The sequence below is a fragment of the Macrotis lagotis genome, chromosome X (genome assembly GCF_037893015.1).
Source record: "Macrotis lagotis isolate mMagLag1 chromosome X, bilby.v1.9.chrom.fasta, whole genome shotgun sequence".
In the NCBI taxonomy this organism is placed as follows: domain Eukaryota; kingdom Metazoa; phylum Chordata; class Mammalia; order Peramelemorphia; family Peramelidae; genus Macrotis; species Macrotis lagotis.
The window spans coordinates 548,234,376-548,256,885 of NC_133666.1; the positions used below are offsets into that span (position 1 = coordinate 548,234,376).

The 22,510-nt window shown below is 37.5% G+C and overlaps 2 protein-coding genes across 3 annotated transcripts in view; one reads left to right on the forward strand and one right to left on the reverse strand.

The window, feature by feature from the left end:
- Positions 1-11,958, forward strand: part of INTS8 (integrator complex subunit 8) — a 60,434-nt gene extending 48,476 nt beyond the window's left edge. The window contains exons 19-28 of one of the 2 annotated variants that reach the window (XM_074200269.1): positions 691-747; positions 826-887; positions 2,150-2,268; positions 3,215-3,318; positions 5,647-5,697; positions 6,416-6,489; positions 6,567-6,631; positions 6,922-6,965; positions 8,260-8,405; positions 10,218-11,958. In XM_074200269.1, the coding sequence (XP_074056370.1) occupies positions 691-747; positions 826-887; positions 2,150-2,268; positions 3,215-3,318; positions 5,647-5,697; positions 6,416-6,489; positions 6,567-6,631; positions 6,922-6,965; positions 8,260-8,376 (693 nt within the window). In that variant the 3' untranslated portion in view covers positions 8,377-8,405; positions 10,218-11,958. The remainder of the gene's footprint in view (positions 1-690; positions 748-825; positions 888-2,149; positions 2,269-3,214; positions 3,319-5,646; positions 5,698-6,415; positions 6,490-6,566; positions 6,632-6,921; positions 6,966-8,259; positions 8,406-10,217) is intronic. The other variant, XM_074200268.1, reaches the window with a different exon arrangement.
- CCNE2 (cyclin E2) lies at positions 8,402-20,449 on the reverse strand. The gene is made up of 12 exons (XM_074200270.1): positions 20,306-20,449; positions 19,515-19,554; positions 19,325-19,421; positions 19,183-19,239; positions 18,035-18,186; positions 16,097-16,232; positions 14,138-14,284; positions 12,779-12,874; positions 11,962-12,096; positions 11,196-11,307; positions 10,255-10,412; positions 8,402-9,707 (listed from the first exon to the last, which is right to left on the reverse strand). The coding sequence occupies exons 1-12, from the start codon at positions 20,394-20,396 to the stop codon at positions 9,594-9,596; spliced, it is 1,335 nt and encodes a 444-aa protein (XP_074056371.1). The 5' UTR covers positions 20,397-20,449; the 3' UTR covers positions 8,402-9,593.
- Positions 20,450-22,510: the final 2,061 nt, after the last annotated feature.

Consider the following 22,510-nt stretch of genomic DNA (forward strand, 5'->3'; position numbering starts at 1 on the left):
GCGGAGAAAGGAAAAATAGAAACATTAATGTCTTGTTAGTCTGACCATTCTAGAGAACAATTTGGATCAGTGCTCAAAGGGCCATCAAAGTATGCATACCTGGAAGCCTGTCAATTGAAGATTAACTAAACAAATAAGGGATATGATTATAATGGAATAATACTATTGTTTGATAAGAATTATGAGCAGTATGGTTTCAGAAAAACCTGGGAAGGCTTATATGAACTCATCCAAAGTGAAGTGAGCAAAATAAAGAGAATAATAGTAATATTGTAGGGATGAACAGCTATGAATAACAGCTACTCGGATCATTGCAATGCGAGATAGTTCCAAAGGACCCATGATGAAATAAGCTGTTCTCCAGATGGATGAGCTCTGAATGCAGATTGAAACATACTTTTTAAAAATTCCTGTTATTTTAATTTGTATTTTTTTATAGCATGACTAATAGGAAAATATGTTTTGCATGACCTCATGTACAATTGAAATAAAATAGCCTTTTTAAGATGGAGATTTAAGTGGAGAATTTGAAATTCAATTTTTTTATGTATAGTAAGGAAAAATTTAATGAAATAAATAAAAATAAAAAGTAAATGCTTGTTGAGGAAAGTGTTCTAAGAGTAGTGGTAAATTAAAATGTATAATATTTTGTAATTTCTCTTTTCTCTTTGTTTTTTTTCCTTTCACCAGGAGCCATTGGTTTTGAGTACAATATTATCTCTGTTTGTGAAACTTCATAATGTTCGGGTTAGCATTTATTTTTAATTTACTCTTTTTTGAAATGTTGATAAAAGTACACTACTGATATATTAATATATTTTTTAGGAGAACTTTGTGAATGAAATTACAGCTGAGCACATTTCTATTTGGCCTTCTTCTATTCCCAAGTAAGAAACATCAAAAATTTGTTTTTGTTATGAAATTATTAGCCTACTTAGTAACTGAACTAATAAAATAATAAAACTAGTTTACCAAAGTAGGGGACAATATTAAAACTATTTTAAAAAAGCCATTTAAAGTTTTCTAATCAGCTGAATAGTTTTCACATTGAGGGAGATAGTTTTCTCTTTAAAGTTCTCAATATAGATTATGAGTAATTAATGAGAATTAGAGTAAATTAACACTTAATGACTAACATACCTCTCCTTCCTCGAGTATCAGTGATTTCATCATTGCTTATATCCCCCTCCCAATGAAGTTGCAAAACTGTGTTCCTTACTTGGTACTATCTTCATTAGTTGGTATGGATTGTCTTTTGGTAAAATGAACCTCTCCAAATTTATGTAGTTTGGCTCTTGCATGACAAATACACAGAATGTCATTGGATTCATCCTCTTTTTCCAGAAGTTTTGCTAAGGTTTTGTTGGCCTAGACTTGAATTTCCCTGGTTGCTCTGGGTGAATACGTATTGCAGCTGAGAAATTTTTAACAACATTCTTAAAATCAGTGTAAGATCTCTGATAATTAGTTGCTTGATAAGGAGTGGTCACTGTCACACCTTGATGAAGTGATTCAATTGAAATTCAAAGAAGAAATTACTGAGATGACCTATAAAGTGTTTATTATGTAAGTGTAACTTGCCACTGAAAATTTCCAGGTATATTGTGGCAGAGAATGAACATTTTAGGTAAAAAAAGTCTTGTTCTTTTGCAGCTTGTTTGAGATACTGATACTTGTATAAACTATTTAATACTATGTTTTAGTAACTATACTATGTAGTGGGGATACAAAGACAAAAATATCCAAGAATCACTTTGTAAAGCTGTTTGAAATCATTCTTATCCTTCTTAATTTGATCAAATTGAAGTAGAAATGTAGCCAAAGCACTTTCATTCACTAGATTCCTTCATTTTTTTGGTGAGGCTTATTAAATACTTTGTAATATAATTGTTTGATAACTGAGAAGTGTATTTTACCCTCACTTCGTATCTAAAGGGGGGACAAACCACACCTGATAATTTAAAGTCCATTTTGAGAAACTTGTGTTTATCTTAAATTCTCACCCAATTATGATTGTGCTCTTAGATCAAATTTCTGCATTTTTTGATAATTTTCATTTGTTTTTTCTGTTATGTTTCATGAATGATTGTTAGCTAGAATAGATTTATTTCAAAAGTAATGATATATATCAGGTATCTTATTTTTCTAGCCTTCAATCAGTGGACTTTGAAGCTGTGGCTGTTACCGTTAAAGAGCTAGTTCGTTATGCACTTACCATAAACTCAAACAATCATTCCTGGTTAATTATTCAGGCAGATATTTATTTTGGTAAGTGATGTTCATTTGTTATAGGTGTTTGTTTTTGTTAAGATTAAATCTGTATTTTATAAAAACTTTATAGATAAAAAACCTAAATTCTGTGTTCTTTTTATAATTTTTGACATCCCCCCCAAAGTAAATTGAAAGAAAGATTAAGACTGAATGATTTATGTAGGTTTTTTTTATGTGTAACTTTTGGTTCAGATGATTCTAATTTGATAGGAAGAGCTATCCCCTTTTTTCCTAAAAATTGGATCTAAACCTTTTGGAAGAAGACAAAGTTACCTTAGATGATGAATTCCCAGATATTAAATTGTTATTAAATGAATTAAATTAATGGTTACACCTACCTAATTATTTACAGACATAGAAATTTTTAGAATTCTTGAGTTACTCTTTTTTCCCGATTTTTATCTTGGCAAGGAAATGCCCAATATTTCTATTGCTATACAGATCTAATAAGATTTTTCGACTTGATTATTTTGGTACATTACTTAGTTAATTTTTCATCATATTTTCCAGGACACCAATACACATTCAGGACAAATATGTTCTATTTCCCAAGTTGCTCTGGGTGAATGTGTATTGCTGCTGAGAAAGTTTGAAAAAAAATTTTTTAAATCTATGTAAGATCCCTGCTAATTAATTGCTTGATAAGGAATATGAACCAGAACTTTGGCAGCTCCATTTTCCTCCTAAATAAAGGCCAGAGAAATTGTCAGTTGACTACTCTGCCAGATGGAAAAATCAAAATGAATATTAACAGTGCTTTTTTCCCCTCAGAGGTATTTTTATTAGATTTACTTATGTCTTTCCTATTTATTTGATGCTATAGGGTGCTTGCTCATTTTGTCAGTTCTAATGTGCTATTATCATAAATTTTTCCAATTATTTTGTATCTAATTTTGTGCTACATGGACTTTGAGATTATAATTCTTTATATTTCCCACTTCAGCCACAAACCAGTATTCAGCAGCTCTTCACTATTACCTTCAAGCTGGAGCTGTGTGTTCTGATTTCTTTAATAAAGCTGTGCCACCAGATGTCTACACAGACCAGGTAACTAGTTCTTTATTATCATGTTTATGAGTAGCTAGGTAACACTTGAAAAATAGAAGGTAGAAAAAGCTCATCAGCACTAGTGGCTTGTAATGAAGAGAATTTTTGAGTTGGGAGATGAGAGTAAATATTTAAAGTGCTTACTATGTGACAGGGCTTGAGCCAAGCCCTTTCCAAAAATGGTCTTGTTTGGTCCTCAACCTAGGAGGTAGATGCTGTCCGTGTCTTCATTTTAGAATTGAGGAAACCAGGGCAGAGATGAAGTGACTTGTCCAGGGTTACACAGATATTCAGTGTCTAAGGTCAAATTTTGAGTTTAGGTCTTTCTGATTCCAAGCCCATTCTCCATTTAAGGTGCCACCAAGCTGGCTCTAATCCAACCCAATACTTGAGTAAGAATCCCTTCAACAACATTCTGACATCCTCAAGTGAGGGAAAACAACTATTTCTGGAAGCAGTCCATTCTAATTGGAGTAGTACACCACCCTTTTGAACTAAACAAAAGTTAAATACATTTGGCTGTTCTTTTTGAATCCATGACTTGACTTCATCAAGGGTTATCCATGTGCTTTCATTATCTCCTTTCCTATCTTAGATATCATTCCTCCTAATAATCTAAAAACCTTTTTTTGTTCTGTCCTTACCTGTCAGAAGATCATTGTTTGTGCAGAGACAAAACAACAAATATCACTTTGCCTCTTTTCTGTTTATTATTAGGATTATACCCTCCCCCACTCAGTAATATGGTCTCACCCACCAAGGAGCATCTTACTCTCCTTAATTAGGGCAAAAATAAAGGGAAAAACCTTTTTTCTTATCCTGAACTTCAACATTTTCAACTTACTCCAATCTCTGTAACACTTCTGATACTATGCTTTACAGGTTCATGTTCAACACTTTTAAAATTAGTACTTCCTGACTTTCTAACCTTTGTACATGTACATGTAATGCAAATTGGTTAAGTTCATTTATTCATGTTTGTCTCTTTAGAGAACTGTTCTTGACATTGTTCCTCTTGAATCCTTGGCTGACTAGTCATTGAATTTTAGACCATAGAATCCTATCTCTCCTTTCTCTGACCCCTTGGTCCCCAACAGGCTACACATTAAACTTGCTGATTAAAGATAGAAGGGTCTCTTCTAGCAGTCCCCAGATTTTCTTTGCACCTCAGCACTCAGTAATAATTTTTTTTTCCTTATTTTTGCAAGGCAATGAGGTTAAGTAGCTTGCCCAAGGCCACACAGCTAGGTAATTATTAAGTGTCTGAGGCCGGATTTGAACTCAGGTACTCCGGACTCCAGGTCCAGTGCTCCATCCACTGCGCCACCTAGCCGCCCAAGTAATAACTCTTGTGCATAAACAGAGCCAGACTTGATTTTCTCCATATTGGGTTCTTCCAATTTTTGAAAGATGAAAGTAAGCCTAGTTGCTCTGCTGTTTGGAAAGAGAGCTCCAGCAGGTGTGCCGAGAATTATCATCTTTTCTCTCTTTTCTTCTTCCCACATCCCCATGGCAGCAGAATACTCATGGACCGGACTTGTGATTGATTTCCTAAATTCCATCTCCTTTCTCTCCCAGTGATTGTGCTATATTCTAATGATATGGTTCTTTTAACATTTCTGTTTGTCTGGCTCTTGACTGAGCTGTTTACCATGTTTCTCTGGATACACTGTACAGTTCTTCATAATAGTAAGAATAACGAGAATAGCTCACATTTTTATGATGTTTACCATGTTCTTGGCCTTGGGCTAAGTGCTTTACAGTTATTATCTTATTTGATCCTCAACAACCCTGGATATTTGTGCTATTATTATCCCCATTTTACAAATGAGGAAACTAAGGCCAACAGAGGTGAGATGAATTAATGCAGCTAGTAAGTGTCTACAATGAGATTTGAACTTGGGCATTTTAGACTCTAGGCCCAGATCCATCGAGGCATCTAAACTGATAAACATGCTTAAGTCTGTCTATATGTACAATGCAGCTCTTCTTCCTACCCATAGCTTTTGAATATAATTATACCCTTCTTTAGTGTTAGTCCAGTTATAACTCGCAGTGACATGTTCAAAATTTGAAATTATACATTTTCTTTTCTCAGTATTTTTTCTTTTAAAATGTTTTTTTTTGGAAAAAGAAAAAATGTTTTTTTGCAAGTAATCATAATTCAACCTAGATCAATGGATGCAATGTAAACCAATGTAAAGACTGACAGACTAGCTTCTGTGGGTGGGGGCTGGGGAGTGGGAAGCGAGATTTAGTGGAAATTTTGTAAAATTCATAATGAATACATTTTTTAAGAAAAGAAAGTAATCATAATTTTCTCTTTAGGTCATAAAACGAATGATAAAATGTTGTTCCTCTCTGAATTGCCATACACAGGTCAGTATATTATTTATTGTTAGAAAAGTATAAATTGGGGTGGCTAAGTGGTGCAGTGGATAAAGCACTGGCCTTGGAGTCAGGAGTACCTGGGTTCAAATCCGGTCTCAGAAACTTAATAATTACCTAGCTGTGTGGCCTTGGGCAAGCCACTTAACCGCATTTGCCTTGCAAAAATCTAAAAAAACAAAAACAAAAAAAGTATATATTTATTACACATTAAAATGGAGAATAGTAATCTATTTTAGGAGTAGGTTTTGTGTTTATCAAAATTATAGTTATCTTAAAGTGTTTCTTTTTCTGTGACTAGAGTTCTTAAAAGTTCTTAAATGTTTTGAGCACTTAGTAGAGTTTCAACAAGAATAAAGTTTTACAGATTAGAAGAAATTTAACCTTAAAAAAAATTGGAGCTGAAATGAGTATGTAATGGATCTGTTTGGTAATTGAACAACTACTTTAGTTTATAAACTATTTAAATGTAACTAGAAAAAAAATAGGTTAAAGACCACACCCAGATGTATGAGCTAGATCTGAAGTGAGTAGTTGTATGTTAATCAATTCATTATCTAATGACATTGTGGTTATCTAATTCAGTTAAAGAAATTTACAAGACCTCAAACCCTGAAAGAGCATAAACTCACTATAACCTGAGAAATATAAGAATATTGTTGATGCTGAATAAATTAACTTTTTTAAAAAAGACTTCATCTCTTTGTAGGTAGCAATTTTGTGTCAGTTTCTTAGAGAAGTTGACTATAAAACAGCATTTAAATCACTCCAGGAACAAAATAGGTAAGTATCATTTTAAAAATAAAATTTAATTTTGTTTAATAATAATTAAAGTCACTTAAAAAATTTTTTTCTTTTAGTTATGATGCCATGGATTCCTACTATGATTACATATGGGATGTTACCATTTTGGAATACTTGACATGTATCCTTTTTATTGAAACAGTTCATTTTTGTGAGGGAAAAAAAGGCAAGTACCACATGCTTTCCAAAGAAAAAGAAAATTTGAGAATTGAATTCAGAATTTTCTTTTTTTTAACTTTTTTTCAGTTCCAAATTCTTTCCCTTTCTCTCCCATTGACAAGGAAGGTAAGAAATATACCATTATATATTTGAAGTCATGTAAAACATATTTGAGAATTTCTTAATCTATTTTCTCTGTGGATTTGATTTGATAATGTTTAAGACTTCTGTTATTCTTAACTAACTATTCAGATCTGCATCATAAAAGAGGTGAAACAGATAAAAGACAAATTGTGGTAAGTTTGTTTTTTCTTTAAGTGGTATGTTTTTCTAGCCATAATATTGACATTAAGTATATCTTGGTTCAGGTGCTACCAATTTATGTGAAAGGAATTGACAGGATTTTTTTATAATTATTCATCTTTTTAGCATTTTTGTTAAATGAATCCTTTTCCTCTAATATATAAAACTATTATTTTAATGGAAACTTATTAGATTCACTTATTCTTATACATATTGTGACATTTGTTACTACAATTAAACCAGAGCAATAAAAACAATAACTGGCATAAATATAGCAGATATTAAGGCAAACAGGGTTAAAGTAACTTTCAACACCAGGCTTATTCAGATAGTTAATTTCTCAATATGGATTTGTATTCAGGTCTTCTGACTCTCAGCCTGGTACTTTATCCACAGTACCACCTATCTGACTTTTCTTTGAAGAGTTTAGTACAAGTCACCACATTGAGACAGCAACCCATTTCTAGTCCCCTACTTATCACCATTTATATCCTTCTGTTCAATACTTGGCTTCTTATTCTTCCACAAACAAGACAATCTATCTCTCTGCTCCAGGCTTTTTCTCTGTCTTCCATACCCACAAATTTTTCCCTTCTCTGCCTACTGGCTTCGAGTCCCAGCTAAAAATCTTCTTCTTAAAGAAGTTTTTCCAGATCTCTTATTCTAGTACCTCCCTTTCTTAGTTATCCTCATTTATCCTATTTATAGTTTGCATATATTTGTCTTCCCCCCATTAGTTTTGAGCTCCTGGAGGACAGTGACTACCTTTAGCCTCTTTTGCTGCATCATCAACACTTAGCACAATGCATAAACTACTCAGATGATTTGAGATGATTTGATCCAAGAATATAGGCTTACAGCTTTTTAGGATTTTTTGGTGTTTGTTTTTGCAAGGCAGTGAGATTAAGTGACTTACCCAAGGTCACACAGCTAAGTAATTATTAAGTATCTGGGACCAGATTTGAACTCAGGTCCTCCTGACTCCACTCTATACACTGTGCTACCTAGCTGCCCCTCCTTTTTTAGGATTTTAAAAGTTAATAGAAAATTACATGCATAATTTTTTGGCTAAAACTAGTTATAGTATCAATATGTACATTTCATTCATAGAAATAAATGGGGGAAAAAAATCTTCCACATCCATTGTTACTAAGTTTACAGAACATCTCTCACTACAGTATTTTGTATAAATAATTACATAAAATTCAGTCAAATGGGCTGTGTGAGTTGTCAATGTATTTGTGTGGATGTGTAATAGTAATTTTCAAACTTATCCTGTTTTGAAAGATAAAAGCCATTGGACAGACAGAACTGAACATGAGTAATCCTGAAGAAGTATTACAACTTGCAGCCCAGAGAAGAAAGAAGAAGTTTCTCCAAGCAATGGCAAAACTTTACTTTTAAAGTAAAGAAAAATATTTCCCATTCAAAAAGTATGATTAACTTTATTTTTTTTAAAACAAAGTTTAAAATAAACAATATTAAAATATTACATTTATACAGTATATGTACAAATAAGTGGTGGTGTTTTCCTCATGCAATGCACTGAAACATTTTAAGGGGAAAAAAATCTAGTTCGGTTTCTTCAAAAGAAGAAAAAATTTCACAGGTTAAATAGCAGAATTAATCTAGTGTAACTTTTTTTTTTGGATGAAGTCCAGTTGCTTAGCTGCTGAAGCTTTTTTTTTAATACACCAAGTTCTTGAGTGCCTCGTTTTTGAGTTCTTACATTATTTTATTGTTTTCTAGAAGCCACATATACATCATCTGCTTTAGCTATTTGTACTTTAAATCATGTCTTCCCATATTGTCTTTTTTTCATAATGTAGTTGAGGGGAACCCTATGTTTCTGAACATAAATGACTTTAGTCTTTACAACTTTAAAAACGTACCTTAAAAGGGGATTTTCTTTGATATTTCATAAAGCTATTTTTCATATAAAAATTTTCCCTACCTTATAAAATCATTGTGATAATATACAAAGGTTTTGAATACAGTAACCTGTATATTAAACAAAGCTTTGATTAAGGTGTGCACAGCTAAATCTGGAGTTCAGAAAAGCCAACATTGGTTTTACCCAAAGATTACATTGCTCTTCCTGAAATTCACAAATGCTAAGGCAGCTGTAATGAAAATTTCATCATCTATTATAACTTAAACCTTTGTAAACAAAGTCAAGAATTTTTCCAAGAATTAACTGAATAGCACCAATCAAATGAGTTCTTGAACTTCCAGAGTACAATTTAAAGTAGCACTCATCCAGTCCAAAATATCTCAATATCTCAAACAGTAACATTCCTAATTTATCAGAATGAACTTTGTTGCACGAGTCCCAAAAATGTAGCTGTGGTATATCTGACTACATAGTTCCTGGTCACCCTGGGAATGAAATACTAATGCTTGTAAACTAGTTCAGCTGTTTCTTTGACAGCTAAGATATAAACTATTAACCCAATTCTGAATGGGTAGCCTTGTAACTTGTTCATGGCAGTGTAATTCTGAATTGGTTAGGTCTATTACTAAAGTTGTGTTTTAGCTTTTTTAGTACTCCAAAAGGAATGTAATATTCTACTGCCAAGTAAGAACAAATCCACTCAGCATGTTGTCAGTTAACTTTGTCTTTAGTGTTTTCCTGGGGATTTTTCTGTGCTCTTCGGTGGTGTCATAATGCCTCCATTGCACACTGGTGACAACTGTCCCACTTTTGTGAATGCTGACACGTAATTGACTTCCTCCTGTGTAAAGAAAGAAAAATGTATTGTCAACACAAACCACTTTAGCAACAAAATTGTAAAATTTATTTTCTCTCAAATTTTGTTTGAAGCACTAGGCCAACTATAACTCTATTTGGTCATATTTCCAAAACCTAATAATAGTTCTCAGGCTTTGATAGTCAGCCTAATATACAAATGTATTAAGTTTTATAAACATAAATGTCCTTACTAGTTTTTGTAATTATTTGTATGATGACAGGTAACTGTAAAATCTCGGCTAGAAAGCAGATTAAATTGAGTATATCATCTAACACTCATTTTGAAATGATGACAGTATTAGTGATACATTGACCCATTGTTCTTACTAAGAATTAGCTCAACTTCTTAAGTTCTCTAGTCATGTCAAAGTTATTATAAATTTGGTCTAGTAGTATCAATTTCTGTGATCAATTAGTTATATACAAAGATTAAAAAATTTAGGTGAATAATATTCTTTAGTTAATAAATTATCCTAAATGATTTAAATTTCAGATTATCTATTCAAACCCTAAAGAAAACAAAGTCATACCAGCATAGCCAAGTAATTTGTGTGTGTCTGGATGTTGTGTCTATCTTCTACAGAAATCTTCTTAAAAACCTTGAGTTTCACCGGAGGACCACCCTTCACAACTCTGGCAAAAGGTATCATCCATTCTACACATTCTGAAATGTTGTCCCAGTCTAAACCTGTGGATCAAAAGGAAAATATATAGCTCACATTACAAATCAACATTTTGCCATTAAAAAATATATATAATATACAGACACGTAAGTGTACATGTGTATGTTTATGTGATACTTTAAATAATGTTGGAACTTTGCCTTTTCTGCCTTTTTATTTTTGATTTCCTCAAGTCTAATGTCTGTTTTTCTCTCTATCTCAGTGGTATTAAGATTGCTATCCATCTTGCCTGTGGTATTAGGCCAGTATCTCAATGTTAATTGAGGGACAATTACAAACAGTCTATTTGATCAATTTCTGGATTTTAAGTCAGGACAATTACTTTTACTTTAGCTTCATCTAGATAATATACTAATTTCATTATTCCTTGCAATCATGTTCAATACGTGTCAAAGACTGTTGGCCAGTTTTCAAAGTACAAGCCAAGTATAATAGAAAACTAAATTTTCATATTTGTGCTGGATAAAACAATGACCACTAGTCCATTTGTAATGAACTAAATTTCCATTTGACCTTAAACTTTTTTTTTATATATGGATTTTTATGTGGAAAATATGGGAAATAGCAGCCAGTGAGAGTTAGGACCTGGCATTAAAATCTCTGTATAGGTGTTTCTTCTTTGTGTGACCATGAGCAAGCTAATAGATCTAGAAGATTAGAAAATTTTCACTCAAATCAAAAAAACAAGTAAAAGTAATCCCTCAACAATTAGATTTTACGTCAAATTTTTCTAAGTTTAATAGCACAAGTTATTGAACTGTATGCATAAGTCAAGTAGAAAATCTTACCTGAAGCTTTCTTAACAACTTCAATGGAGGTAAAATGGCATAAAGCAGCCGCTGCCAATATTCTGTACTGGAATTCTAATGAATCAATGGAGAGAATACACAGATCCAGGAGCTGTCCGAGGAAAAAGTTTAACTATAATCACCTTGTGAACTGAAGATTACATGTCCTTATGAAAGTTTTGACTATGTTGGGGGGTGTGTGGCAGAAATGTCCAATCTCTTACATTTCCTTTCATTTGAAAGCACTAGAATTTGGTATTTGTCAGTGGTATATATCAGATTTTATTAGTCTGAGTTTTCAAATCTGGCCAGCATAGTTCCAAGCTCTTGGTACTACAATCTGGAAACACTATGGTCAAATGGGGTTGATAGCAGACTTATTTCTGGACCAGGTTAGCTGTGCTTGGGGAAAGTTCACCACCAGAACATTAGTTTCTAGGTAACTTTCCATCCATCAGAACTAATGATAATAGTTCTTTTAGCTTACTTAAATTTCTTCTTCTTTCACTCCAAAAAGACATTTATAACAAAGCCCTCTAATCTGACTTTTTTTTTTAGAAGTACGTTCATGGAAATTTTAAGAGCAGTTTTATTCTGCTTTAAGTACAATAATTTCTGTATATTTCTGGAAATTTGAGTTGGCAAAAATGGGAAAGGTTTTTTTGTGTGGATTCTGTTTAGTATGCTTTAAAGCCATTTTTATCAGGTTGTGTTTAACATGAAAAACAAAGATAATAATGGTAATATAAATCCATTAAACTTATACCTGTGCTATCTGAACGAACTTTTCTTGGGAATACTGAGGTAGAAGTACTTTAGGAACATCTTTTAGAGCATCAACTTGGAGAAAGACATTCAGCCAGGCAATAACTGTTACTGGACAGAGCTCCCACTTTAAAGCCTGTTAACAGAAGTTTTTTAAGTATTATATTACAATTTATATTATTGGGTCTTTTGGAAAGCCTTTAAATATCATCTATTCTCTTTCATTTTAAATGAGGAAAGTACCTCATGAGTAACTGAAAAACTAACCTGTGTTTTTGTACTCCTAGTTCTTTATACAATATCCTATTGCCTCTAATATATTGTAAGGATCAGATTGCTTTCAGCTCGTTTCTGACTGACCTGACTTTCTGTTTCCTAAAGTATATTGATGCTTTGAAATACTTATCATATTAGCCAATAGCCAGTGTCAAGCTCTTTGATTCTGATACTCATTCTCATTTCTCCAATTTTTCTTGCCTGACTTGCTCAACATTTAAAATGTTCTTAATGACAGTTTTTAATTTGGCAATCATTGCTTATTTGTACAGTGCAGTACATTTGGAGAGATAACAAAACTGAGATAATAGTTCTTACCTCCTTGTGATTTACAATATAATCTTAGGTAAGGATATGATATCCAAGGGGAAAGAAAGCCATTACCAACTAGGGGTAGCTTAAATCAGCCTACTATAACTATGTGTGTGTGTGTGTGTGTGTGTGTGTGTGTGTGTGTGTGTGTGTGTGTATAACTGACTTGACTGACAATTCATTTATTATTTAATTGTGCCTTAGAAATAATGAAAATTTATCTTATTTACCTTTAATATAATGAGTTCCATTCCTAGTATATCATCTTCACTGCAAGCACCATCAGTGACATAAGCAAATTCTTGTAATTTAGGAGCATAGATTTCCTTTAAAGATGAAATTTTTTATTTTAAATAAAATCTCATAGTGAGAACATGTGTTACTCAAGTCAGCTACTGTATTATCCTTAAGGACAACAGATTAAATCTTCACATTTATTGAAAAGCCTACATGATAGCTAGTAGAAATGAAACATCAAGATGAATTGAGTGGATTCATGTCTTCATAGAATGTTTGTTTTTTAAAAAATGCAAGACAGAATGTAAAAAAGTGTAGTCAGAGGTACACATGAAATGAGTTGACAATGAGTATGTCTAGATGAGGAATTAAGAATTTGGAAGGGGGAGGAACAAGTAGGCTGGTAGGCTGATTTTGTTAAAAAAAAAACACCCTATACTTCATTGAGAAGGAATCAATAGCATGAGCAAAAAAGCATAATGTTGTGAATGCATCTGGGATGTAGCTTACTGAATTGAATATATGAGATATATACTTATAAGATAATAAGTTGGGGCTAAATCACTGACCATAAATTCAGATAGAAGGTCTTGATTTCTTAAGTAATGGAGTGATATGAGTATAATTTAGGAAGATGAGCTCATTTCATACAATAGGACTTGTTATTACAGGTAAGACATGAACCACAAAATAATATTATCCTTATCAGGAGAAAGTTATAGTATTAAAATAGAACAAAATCCAGGCAAAGGGTCAGTACAACTATAAGACTTTATAATTCCATGTATATGTAAAATATGAAGGTAATATGGTGAGCTAGAGATTTAAACAAAATCTGCTTAGAGTTCCTAGTAAAAGCAGAACTGCTCATGAACAGTTGAGATAAACTGCTTCCCTACACCTTTTGAAGAACAAAGGAGGTGTCATTCTGGATCACATCCTAACAGTAGGAAGCAATTGGCTGTCAAAACAAAAATGAGGGAAATGTTGAGAAAGTCACTACTCTGAATTGGAAGGGAAAGTCAATGACAAGTTGGACATACAACCTGGCTTTTTGAAAAACATCTCAGGCAAAGGATAGACTCTGGTCTAAAATTCTACAATAATGGATGATGGGTTTGAAAAACAAAACCTTATACACTGGGCACAGTATAGTAATATATTCAGTGCCATTTTTGAAACAGGGATTGTATGTAGTATCTGAACTTCCTATTTCATTGACATTTCTGAGAACAAAATCACTATGAAACTTTCAAAACAAAGTCGTTATAGAGTATTAAAACATTTAATATTCTAATGAAGAACACTTGTTGAAAGTTTTTTAGAAATGTATTTCAGAAGTGATCACTTACCTCGAGTTTTGAAGCAATGAATAATGAGGTAATACCAATGAGCTGAAGCATATTTTTATTTATATCCTTTTGTGTCAACATAAATCTATCAAAAAAATCTTGTGCAAGATAAAATGTTTCCCTGTGAAGTGTGTATACTTCACATACCTAAAGAGGAATTAAAACATTTAAATTATTCTTTAGGTTTCTTCAAAGTGTAAAAGTAAATTCTAGAAATACTAGAAGTTAAAGCACTTTTATTTTTAAAGCTAGATTTTTAAAAATTTGCTTGCGGTAAAATTTTAACAGTTGTTGAAAGCTAGAATGGGTGAATTTGTTTCTTCTCTGCCAAACTAAGTGGAGGTACAAAACTACTTTATCTCCAGTTTTAATTTACTTCCATATAGTTGATAGAAAGATGAATACTTTGGTCAGTTCCTACTCAAAGTTATCACAATTATTTTTATGAAAAAGAAAGGGCAGGGGCAGCTAGGTGGCGCAGTGGATAGAGCACTGGCCCTGGAGTCAGGAGTACCTGAGCTCAAATACGGCCTCAAACATTTAAGAATTACCTAGCTGTGTGGCCTTGGGCAAGCCACTTAACCCCATTGCCTTGCAAAAATAAGAAAAAAGAAAGGGCACCACTTAATGGATTTTTAACCTGGGTCTATGGATAGATTTAGCAAGATAGATTTTAAAAAAATATGCTTCAATACAACTAGTTTTCTTTTTAATGCTATGTATCTTAATTTAAAAACACCTTTCTAAGGAGTTCATATGCTTCACATACTGCCAACAAAGTTCTATTATACAAGGTTAAAAATTGCTGATTAGAGAAGAATCTTGGGCGATATCTTTGTAGAGGATTTAGGATGGCAGAGGAGACACAAGTAGCTAGGTGAAATATCTGTACTTCCAGAACAGTGAGATCATTATTTGTTGAGATGGTGATGATGCTTCTAAGAGATACCTTAGGTAATTATTTACACCTTTCCTTTAACTCAAATGCTTTTAAGGAAAGTTTTGTTTCCTTTTTACATGATTCCTTGCCTCTTCTTCCCCAGCAAATACAATTACATTTAGAAATTCTTGTCTCTCTCTTTCCTTACTTCCTTCATCTTAAAGTAGTGATCAAGCTGGTTGTTATTATCATCTATGATGTAGCTGTAATGTAGCTCCTTTTAATACTGCAGATTGAAAGCTTATATTTCTTTACCACTTTAAGGTATATTGTTGAGTCATCTTAGTCATGTCTTAACCCTTCCTGACCCCATTTGGGATTTTCTTGGCAAGGATATTGACTGGCATGGTTTGTCATTTCCCCTTTCCCAGATGAGAAACCAAGGCAAAAAAGGTTAAATGACTTTACTGTGGTATACAACTAGTGTTTTTTTTTAGGCTTTTGTAAGGCAATGGGTTTAAGTGACTTGTCATACAGCTAGGTCATTAAGTGTCTGAGGCTGGATTTGAACTCAAGTTCCCTCTGACTCCAGGGCCGGTGCTCTATTCACTGTGCCACCTAGCCACCCCATGTTTTGAGGACAGATTCGTGCCCAGGAAGATAAGTCTTCCTGCTGCCAAGCTTAGTACTTTCTCCACTGGGTCACCTAGCTGCCCTACTTTAAGATATACAAGGTATTTTCCTCAAAGGACCCTTATAAAGTAGGGTATTATTCCTATTTCATAGGTGCTGAAACTATAGCTCAAGCTACATGAATGAGTGAGATAGTATTGAACCCAGATTCCTTGTGAATTCTTCAGTCCCATTTTCTAAAACATCATGTCTATTTCTATGCATAGTAATTGACGTATTGAAAATTTAGCTTTTATTCATCCTATCAACAGTGAACATCTCAAAAAATACAGCAGATAAACATAAAAACCATTAACCTAATTTTTTCTTTAATACATTTACATGAATGAATATGGAAATATTTGATTTTTAGATTTAGAAACAAAGCAAAAATAATTAACACTCACCTCTAAAAGCCAATCCAGAAGAATTGACCTCATTTGTGGTTCCAAGTCAGAATGTAGCATTTCGAAATGTTTGTCATGAACATATTTGGTCTCCTTTTTTAACATATTAAACCAAACATCCTTAGAACATCCCCAGCTATGAAAGAAGAGAATTTTATATATATATATATATATATATATATATATATATATATATATATATATATATATATATATAGAATTTGTTGGGCATTTCTATTGAGGGATCTATTAAGGTATATGGTTTTGACAGATTCAAATGTGGAGTAGGATGATTGCACAGTCTAAGTTTAGGAACTAGGGATTCATAAATAAACAGTCCCAACTCTTTTTAGGACTTCTAGGGAGAGACGCAACCCATATCTACGTCAGTACCAGTAAACTGAGGAGGAGGAATGCAGACAAAGTTTTAGGAAAATTTGGCAGAGGTAACTGAATTTTAGCTAGAATATTGGGAAAAGAGGGTGAGGGTACATCTTAATAGACATGGTTAGCCTTTGAGAAAGGAGTTTGACAGAGATAGAAGAATATATATTTTCAGCCATGAGAGATCATAAAATAATGCATGGAGGTCATCTTATACAAAACAGCTAGTTGTCCAACTCAGTCATGTGAAAGTAACCTGATGAGGACAGAAAAGTAGGCTGGAGCTAATATAACAGAAATAAGAAGTTCTGTTGCATAAGCTACATAAAGGCCCATATCCAGTGTTATCTTCAACTTGTCATTCACACTCACCTATCCAATATATGGCCAGATGTTATTTCTACCTTCATGGCTGTTACCCTGCTTCAGACTCTTCCCTCTACCAGCTACACTATTACGGTAGTCTTCTGATTGGTCTTCCTGTCTCAAGTCTCTTCCCACTCCAATTCATCAGCTGCCAAAGGAATCTTACTAAATGTCTTTTATCACCTGCCCCCACCTACTTATACAATAGCTCCCTATTAACCTCCAGGCTTAAAATAAAAAATTCTGTAGGACTTGTTAAGACCTTCACAACCTGGGCCCCTTCCTACTTTTTTGGATCCAAAGACAGTGATCTTTTTGTTGTTCCTCACCCTTGATACTCATTTCCTAACTCTTGAGGGTTCTCCCTGACTGACCTGACCAGGGTGCCTCCCCAATGCTCTCTCCCCTCCTCAGCTTCTCTAGCAATCCCTCAAACATGAATTCAAATCCCACCTTGGATAGGAAGCCTTTCCTGGTCCCCAGCAACTAGTACTTGCCCTCTGAGATTATTTTCCATTTACACCAGATATAATTGTATGTATCTTAAAGATCATCACTTGTTTTCTCCCATTTGAATATGGACCTCAACAACTGGCACAATGATTGACAAAAATACTTGTCTAAAGCCACTAAAAGTTTACCAACAGTGAATTGACACGATTCCTATGATCAGACTTTAAAATGGAAAAAGGTCAGGTAGTATCTATTATTTTAACAACTGTGTTCAGAGTACAAAAAGAGGTTCCAGAGGTAAGGAAATCAGGAGGTTTTTACAGTGAAAGGTGATTTTTGATTACTGATTTGAACTTCTTAAAAGTGGTTTTGCAGTCTTCATTCTTAACAAATTTTAAATAGATTTTTTAGAAAAATAGACTATATATTTGGTTCCCACAACAGTTCTGTGAAATAAGTACTATAAGTATAATCTTTTTTACAGATGTGGAAAGTAGGACTGAGATTATGACTACCAACTTTCTTAGAACTGAAATTTATATGTCCCCAAGTCTTTAAGATCACTGTCCTATTTTTTTTATGCTGCTTGGAGGTAGTAATATAATAATTTTTTAAAATATGCATTAAATTGTTTTAATTGAAGACTATTTAGAATGCCAATACAATAGTAATCAGTAACTTTTAGGTTTTCCATCTATTTTAGAAAACTGTTGAAAATTACTTAAAATTACTCACCTTAAGTCAGGCAGAGGTGAAGGATTTATGAAGAGGTTTTTAAACCTGTAATTAGTAAATCTGGAGAAGTCACTGGTGACAGTTTCTTTGTGTGGTGTTTCAATAATAATGCAAGGCGTGATACCCCCAGATAAAACAGATGGCCAACAATTCTGTCATTTAAAGGAAAAAATTAAGTTTGCTTATTGATGTCTTTTTTCAATAGTAAAAATGATTTATTGATTTTAATTTTTAGAAATGAAACTTGGAAACCTAAAAACACATTTATCTTAAAACTGCAAATCCAATATTTATTGATGCAAATAATTTACTTCATAAAAGTCAAAAGACAATGTCAAAAGATCAGATTTTTGCAACTAGCAAAAACATGAAGAAAATAAAAGGATTGAAAATGGAGTCACTGTAAAGCTAATTAAATGGAAACAGGTAGAGAAGAGAGCATGGGAAATGGGTAATTTCAGAATTCCAAATTTCTAGGCTTAGAAACATTTTCCCCATCATAGCTATACCAACAAGGATGCCTTTTGAAAATAAGATTCTCAGGTTTTACTTAAACCTGCCAAGTGAGTCAATTTATACTATTTAGGAAAACTTAAAACATTGTAACTGACTGAAAAGGAATAAGTACTATTTTCAAAAAAAATGTATTCAGGGGAGAATAGTGGTAAAAATGTGTGTGTGTGTGTGTGTGTGTGTATGTATCTCCATGGCGTATCCCCTCCATGGCAAAGGAAAGGAGAATGGATACTTAGGTTTCAGTGAGAAAATATAGGTTCTGGATGATGAACCCAAATACCAGACTACCCAGATTGCAATTAGCAGAACCCTGGTACAGTCAAGAAGTGAACAAAGAGCAGTATACCCGAAAGGATTAGGCGGGCCCTGGACTAGCCAGACCACTCCAAGGGGGAGGGATTTACAAAGAGGAACCAGCTGCTAGAAAACCCGACTGACTCTGTACTCTGCAGTTGTAGTAGTAGTCAGGCTCATACTCTAAATCACCCAGACTCCAAGCTGAACCTCTAGGTGGCATTTCAAGGTAAAAGTGTCACATGGACCTTTGCTATTGTGAAGCAATAACCTCAGCTCTTACAACCATAGCCTAAAGAGGATTTCAACCTATCCTGCTTCACCCCATTTTGCCTTACCCTAATTTCATATTGTTGTCTCTTGGCCACAGTCTCCTCTTTTCTTTTCTTTACATCCTAGAATTGAAAAAAGTGATAAATTGAGGTCCCAAAAACATTATCCGCAAGTGATCTTGTTAGTTTTCTGAGTTTACCAATTTACCTGAGCTGTTTTCCTTTTTTTGGCTTGAAGAAATTGAGTTTCCTGGGGAGAATCTGTTTGACTAGTCTGGGGCTGCTGCTTAGCTTGCAGACGGCTACTACAAACGAGGAACAAAAAGAAAGGGAAGAATAAAAAACAAAGATCTACTTTGGAACAACAATCACTGATAACAGACCACACAAAATATTACCTTCGCCTTGACATTTTTTTCCTTAGGTTCTTCAAAACTTCTGGAGAAGGAAAGAGGAAACTAGTCAAGCACATGTTAAGATGTGTATTCCATAACCCAGCATCATTAGTAAACTGAGGAGATGGCCGGTCATTTTGATTATCTCATCATTATTCTAGACTTTTCCAGATTCATTTTAGGGAGCAGGCTTTTCGGGGACGCAGACTGGCTATTTACAGTATCCCACCGAGGGAGGCCGAAAGCAGATTCTCCTTTGCACGACCCCCACTCCCATGTGGGGGGCGAGGGGAGCAGGAGCTCAGGCCCTCTGGAGGCCCAGCCCGGGCCCCCGGCCCCCAGGGGTGGGCCCTGCTGCTCCCGGGCGGGAGGTGGGGTGGGGGTGGGGTGGAGAGCCAAAACTCCGGGGAAGCCGGTTCCGCGCCAATTTGGAGAGCGGCGGTGGCGGGGAAGCCTGGGGGGAGGGCGCCGCGGCCGGGTCGCGTCCTTCGGAGTCCGCCCTCCCCGACCTCCTCCCCAGCCCCGGCCCGGGAAGGGGCAGGAACCGGGCCCCGGGCGGAGGCGGCGCCCCCATCCGCGCCCCGAGGCGGGCGGGGGTCCCCGGCTCCCCCGGAAGCCCGCCCTCCGGGGGTAGGGTCCGGGGGGGCGCCGGGCTCCTGACACGGCCGGCCCGCCCGGCCCGCGCCTCCCCGGATCCGCGGCCCCGGCCGAGCTGCCGCCCGCGGGAAGGAGCCCGAGCGGAGCGAAGCGGACGGAGGCGCCCCGCCGCAGCGGGCCGGCCCCGGCCCCATTACCTGCTCCACCATCAGCCCGGCTGCAGATCCGCTCAGCTGGCGCCGGCGCCAAGCCTATATATACCTCGGGGCCCGCCCGCCCCGTGCGCATGCGCCCCAGCCTGACACCCCTGGACAGCGCCCGGCCCCGCCCCCGCCCCGGCCCGCGCCGCGGCCCGGCCCCGCCCCCCGGCCCGGCGCGCGAGGCCCTGCCCAACCGGCGCGCGCCCCGCCTGGCTCTGCCCCCGCGCGCGGGGGGCCGGGGGCGCCGGGTCGCCGAGGAGCGGGGGCGCCGGGTCGCCGACGAGCGGGCCCCCCCGGGTCGCCGACGAGCGGGCCCTCCGCGTCCCTCCCGCCAGCCCCGTGCCCCCGCCCCGCTGCCCCCGGGGACGCGGCCCGGCCCGCGGGGGTGGCCACGGAAGGCGGGCCGGGGCGGCGAGGCCGTGCGGAGAGGCGGCGGCGGGCGGAGACCCCGGGGCCGTGGGGGCGGCGGCGGCGGAGCCACCCGGGCCGCCCGGGCCGCGGCTGCCCGCCGCCACCCCGGCCCCGCCGGCCCGCCCGGGCTCCGGGCCCGCCCCGGCTCCGGGCCCGCCCCTTCGTGGGCGGGGCCGGGCTCCGTCGGCCAATGGGAGGCGACGGCGGCGGCACAACGTGGAGCTGTGGCAGAATGTAAACAGAGCCGGGCCGCGGCCCGATCCCCGCGCTCCCCGCGCGGCCCCGGCGGCCGAGCCGGCCCCGGCCCTGCTCCCGGGCCTCCGCCTCCGGACTCGGGTACGTGTCCCCGCCTGCCCGCTCAGCCCCCGGCCCGAGGGGCGCCCCGCGGGCTCTCCGGGACCGCGGGAGGGGGCTGGGCCTTCCGCTGCCGGCCGCGGGGGGCGAGCGGGGCCCGCGCCACGTGTCGCGCCGGGGCCCGCCGAGCCCGCCCTGCGGCTTCCCGCGCCGGGCCCGCGCGGCCCTCGGGACACGTCCGCCCGGCGGGCCGCCGGAGCGGGGCGGGTGGGGGCGGCCGCACGGCCTCCCGCCGGAGCCCCGAGGGCCGGCCCGGGACGCGCACATGTCCGGGACGCGCCGGGCAGCCGCCTCGGCCATGTTGGGGGGAGGGGAGCCGGGGTCAAACGGGGCGGCCAGGGCGCCGGCCCCGGAGCCGGCCCTGGAGCCGGGAGGACCTGAGTTCAGATGCGGCCTCAGACACTTCATAATGGCCCAGCTGGGTGGCCCTGGGCGAGCCACCTAACCCCGTGCCTTGCAAAAGCTAAAAAAAAAATGAATGTAAAATTTCATCATTTTTTTCCTCCAGCCATAATAATTTCATTTCACCATATAAAATGGGGTTAAAAGCCTTCCATCGATCAAATTTATAATATTTTCATATGCTGTCATTCTCTTACTAAGCGGTATTTCTCCACAGTAGCCCCAAATTCAAATCATTGAATGGAGTTTTGCTTCGTGCTTTACCACAGAATGACAGACGGTGTTCTTGCCATGATGAAAGTTTCCTAGAGTTATTAAAAAATACAAATAAAAACAACAGGAAATGAATTGGGAAATTTACAAGATTTAATAAACTACAGGAGCTTACTTTCGTCATCTTTTTAAAACTATTTAATTTTGCGGTAGGCTTGTAGTGTGCCATCTTCTAGCTAACGCTGGACAGAATCAGCAAATAAATACTTATTATACATACTCGCTAAGACCTAGGTTTACCAATAAAGATCAAAGGCAGCACCTATCCTCGAGTAACTCACAATCCGATAGGGGACACAGTATGTGCAAGTAAGCTTTATAGAGGATAAATTGGAAATCATTAACAGAGGAAAGGTCCTAGAATTAAGGCATATTTGGAAAGACCCCCTGTGGAAGAAAGAAGTTTATCTAGTACTTGAAAGAAGCTTTAGAGTTGAAGAGAGGGAACATTGCAAGCATAGGGGACAGCTAGAGAAAATGTCAAGAATGTCATTGGATTTTGGAATATTTGATAGGGTATAAGATATAAGAAGCCTAAAAAAGGGAGGGGGTTTGATTGGAGCTATGAAGAGTTTTGAATGTCAAAAGATTTTGAATTTGATCCTCAAGGTTAATAGGAAGCCACTGGAGTTTATTAAATAGGTGCATGATATAGGAAAACCTTTGCTTTAGGAAAAATCACCTTGACAGCTGGAGTAGAGGATAGATTGGAGTGGGGAGAGACTTTTTATACATAGATCAACCAGTAAGTTATTGCAGTAG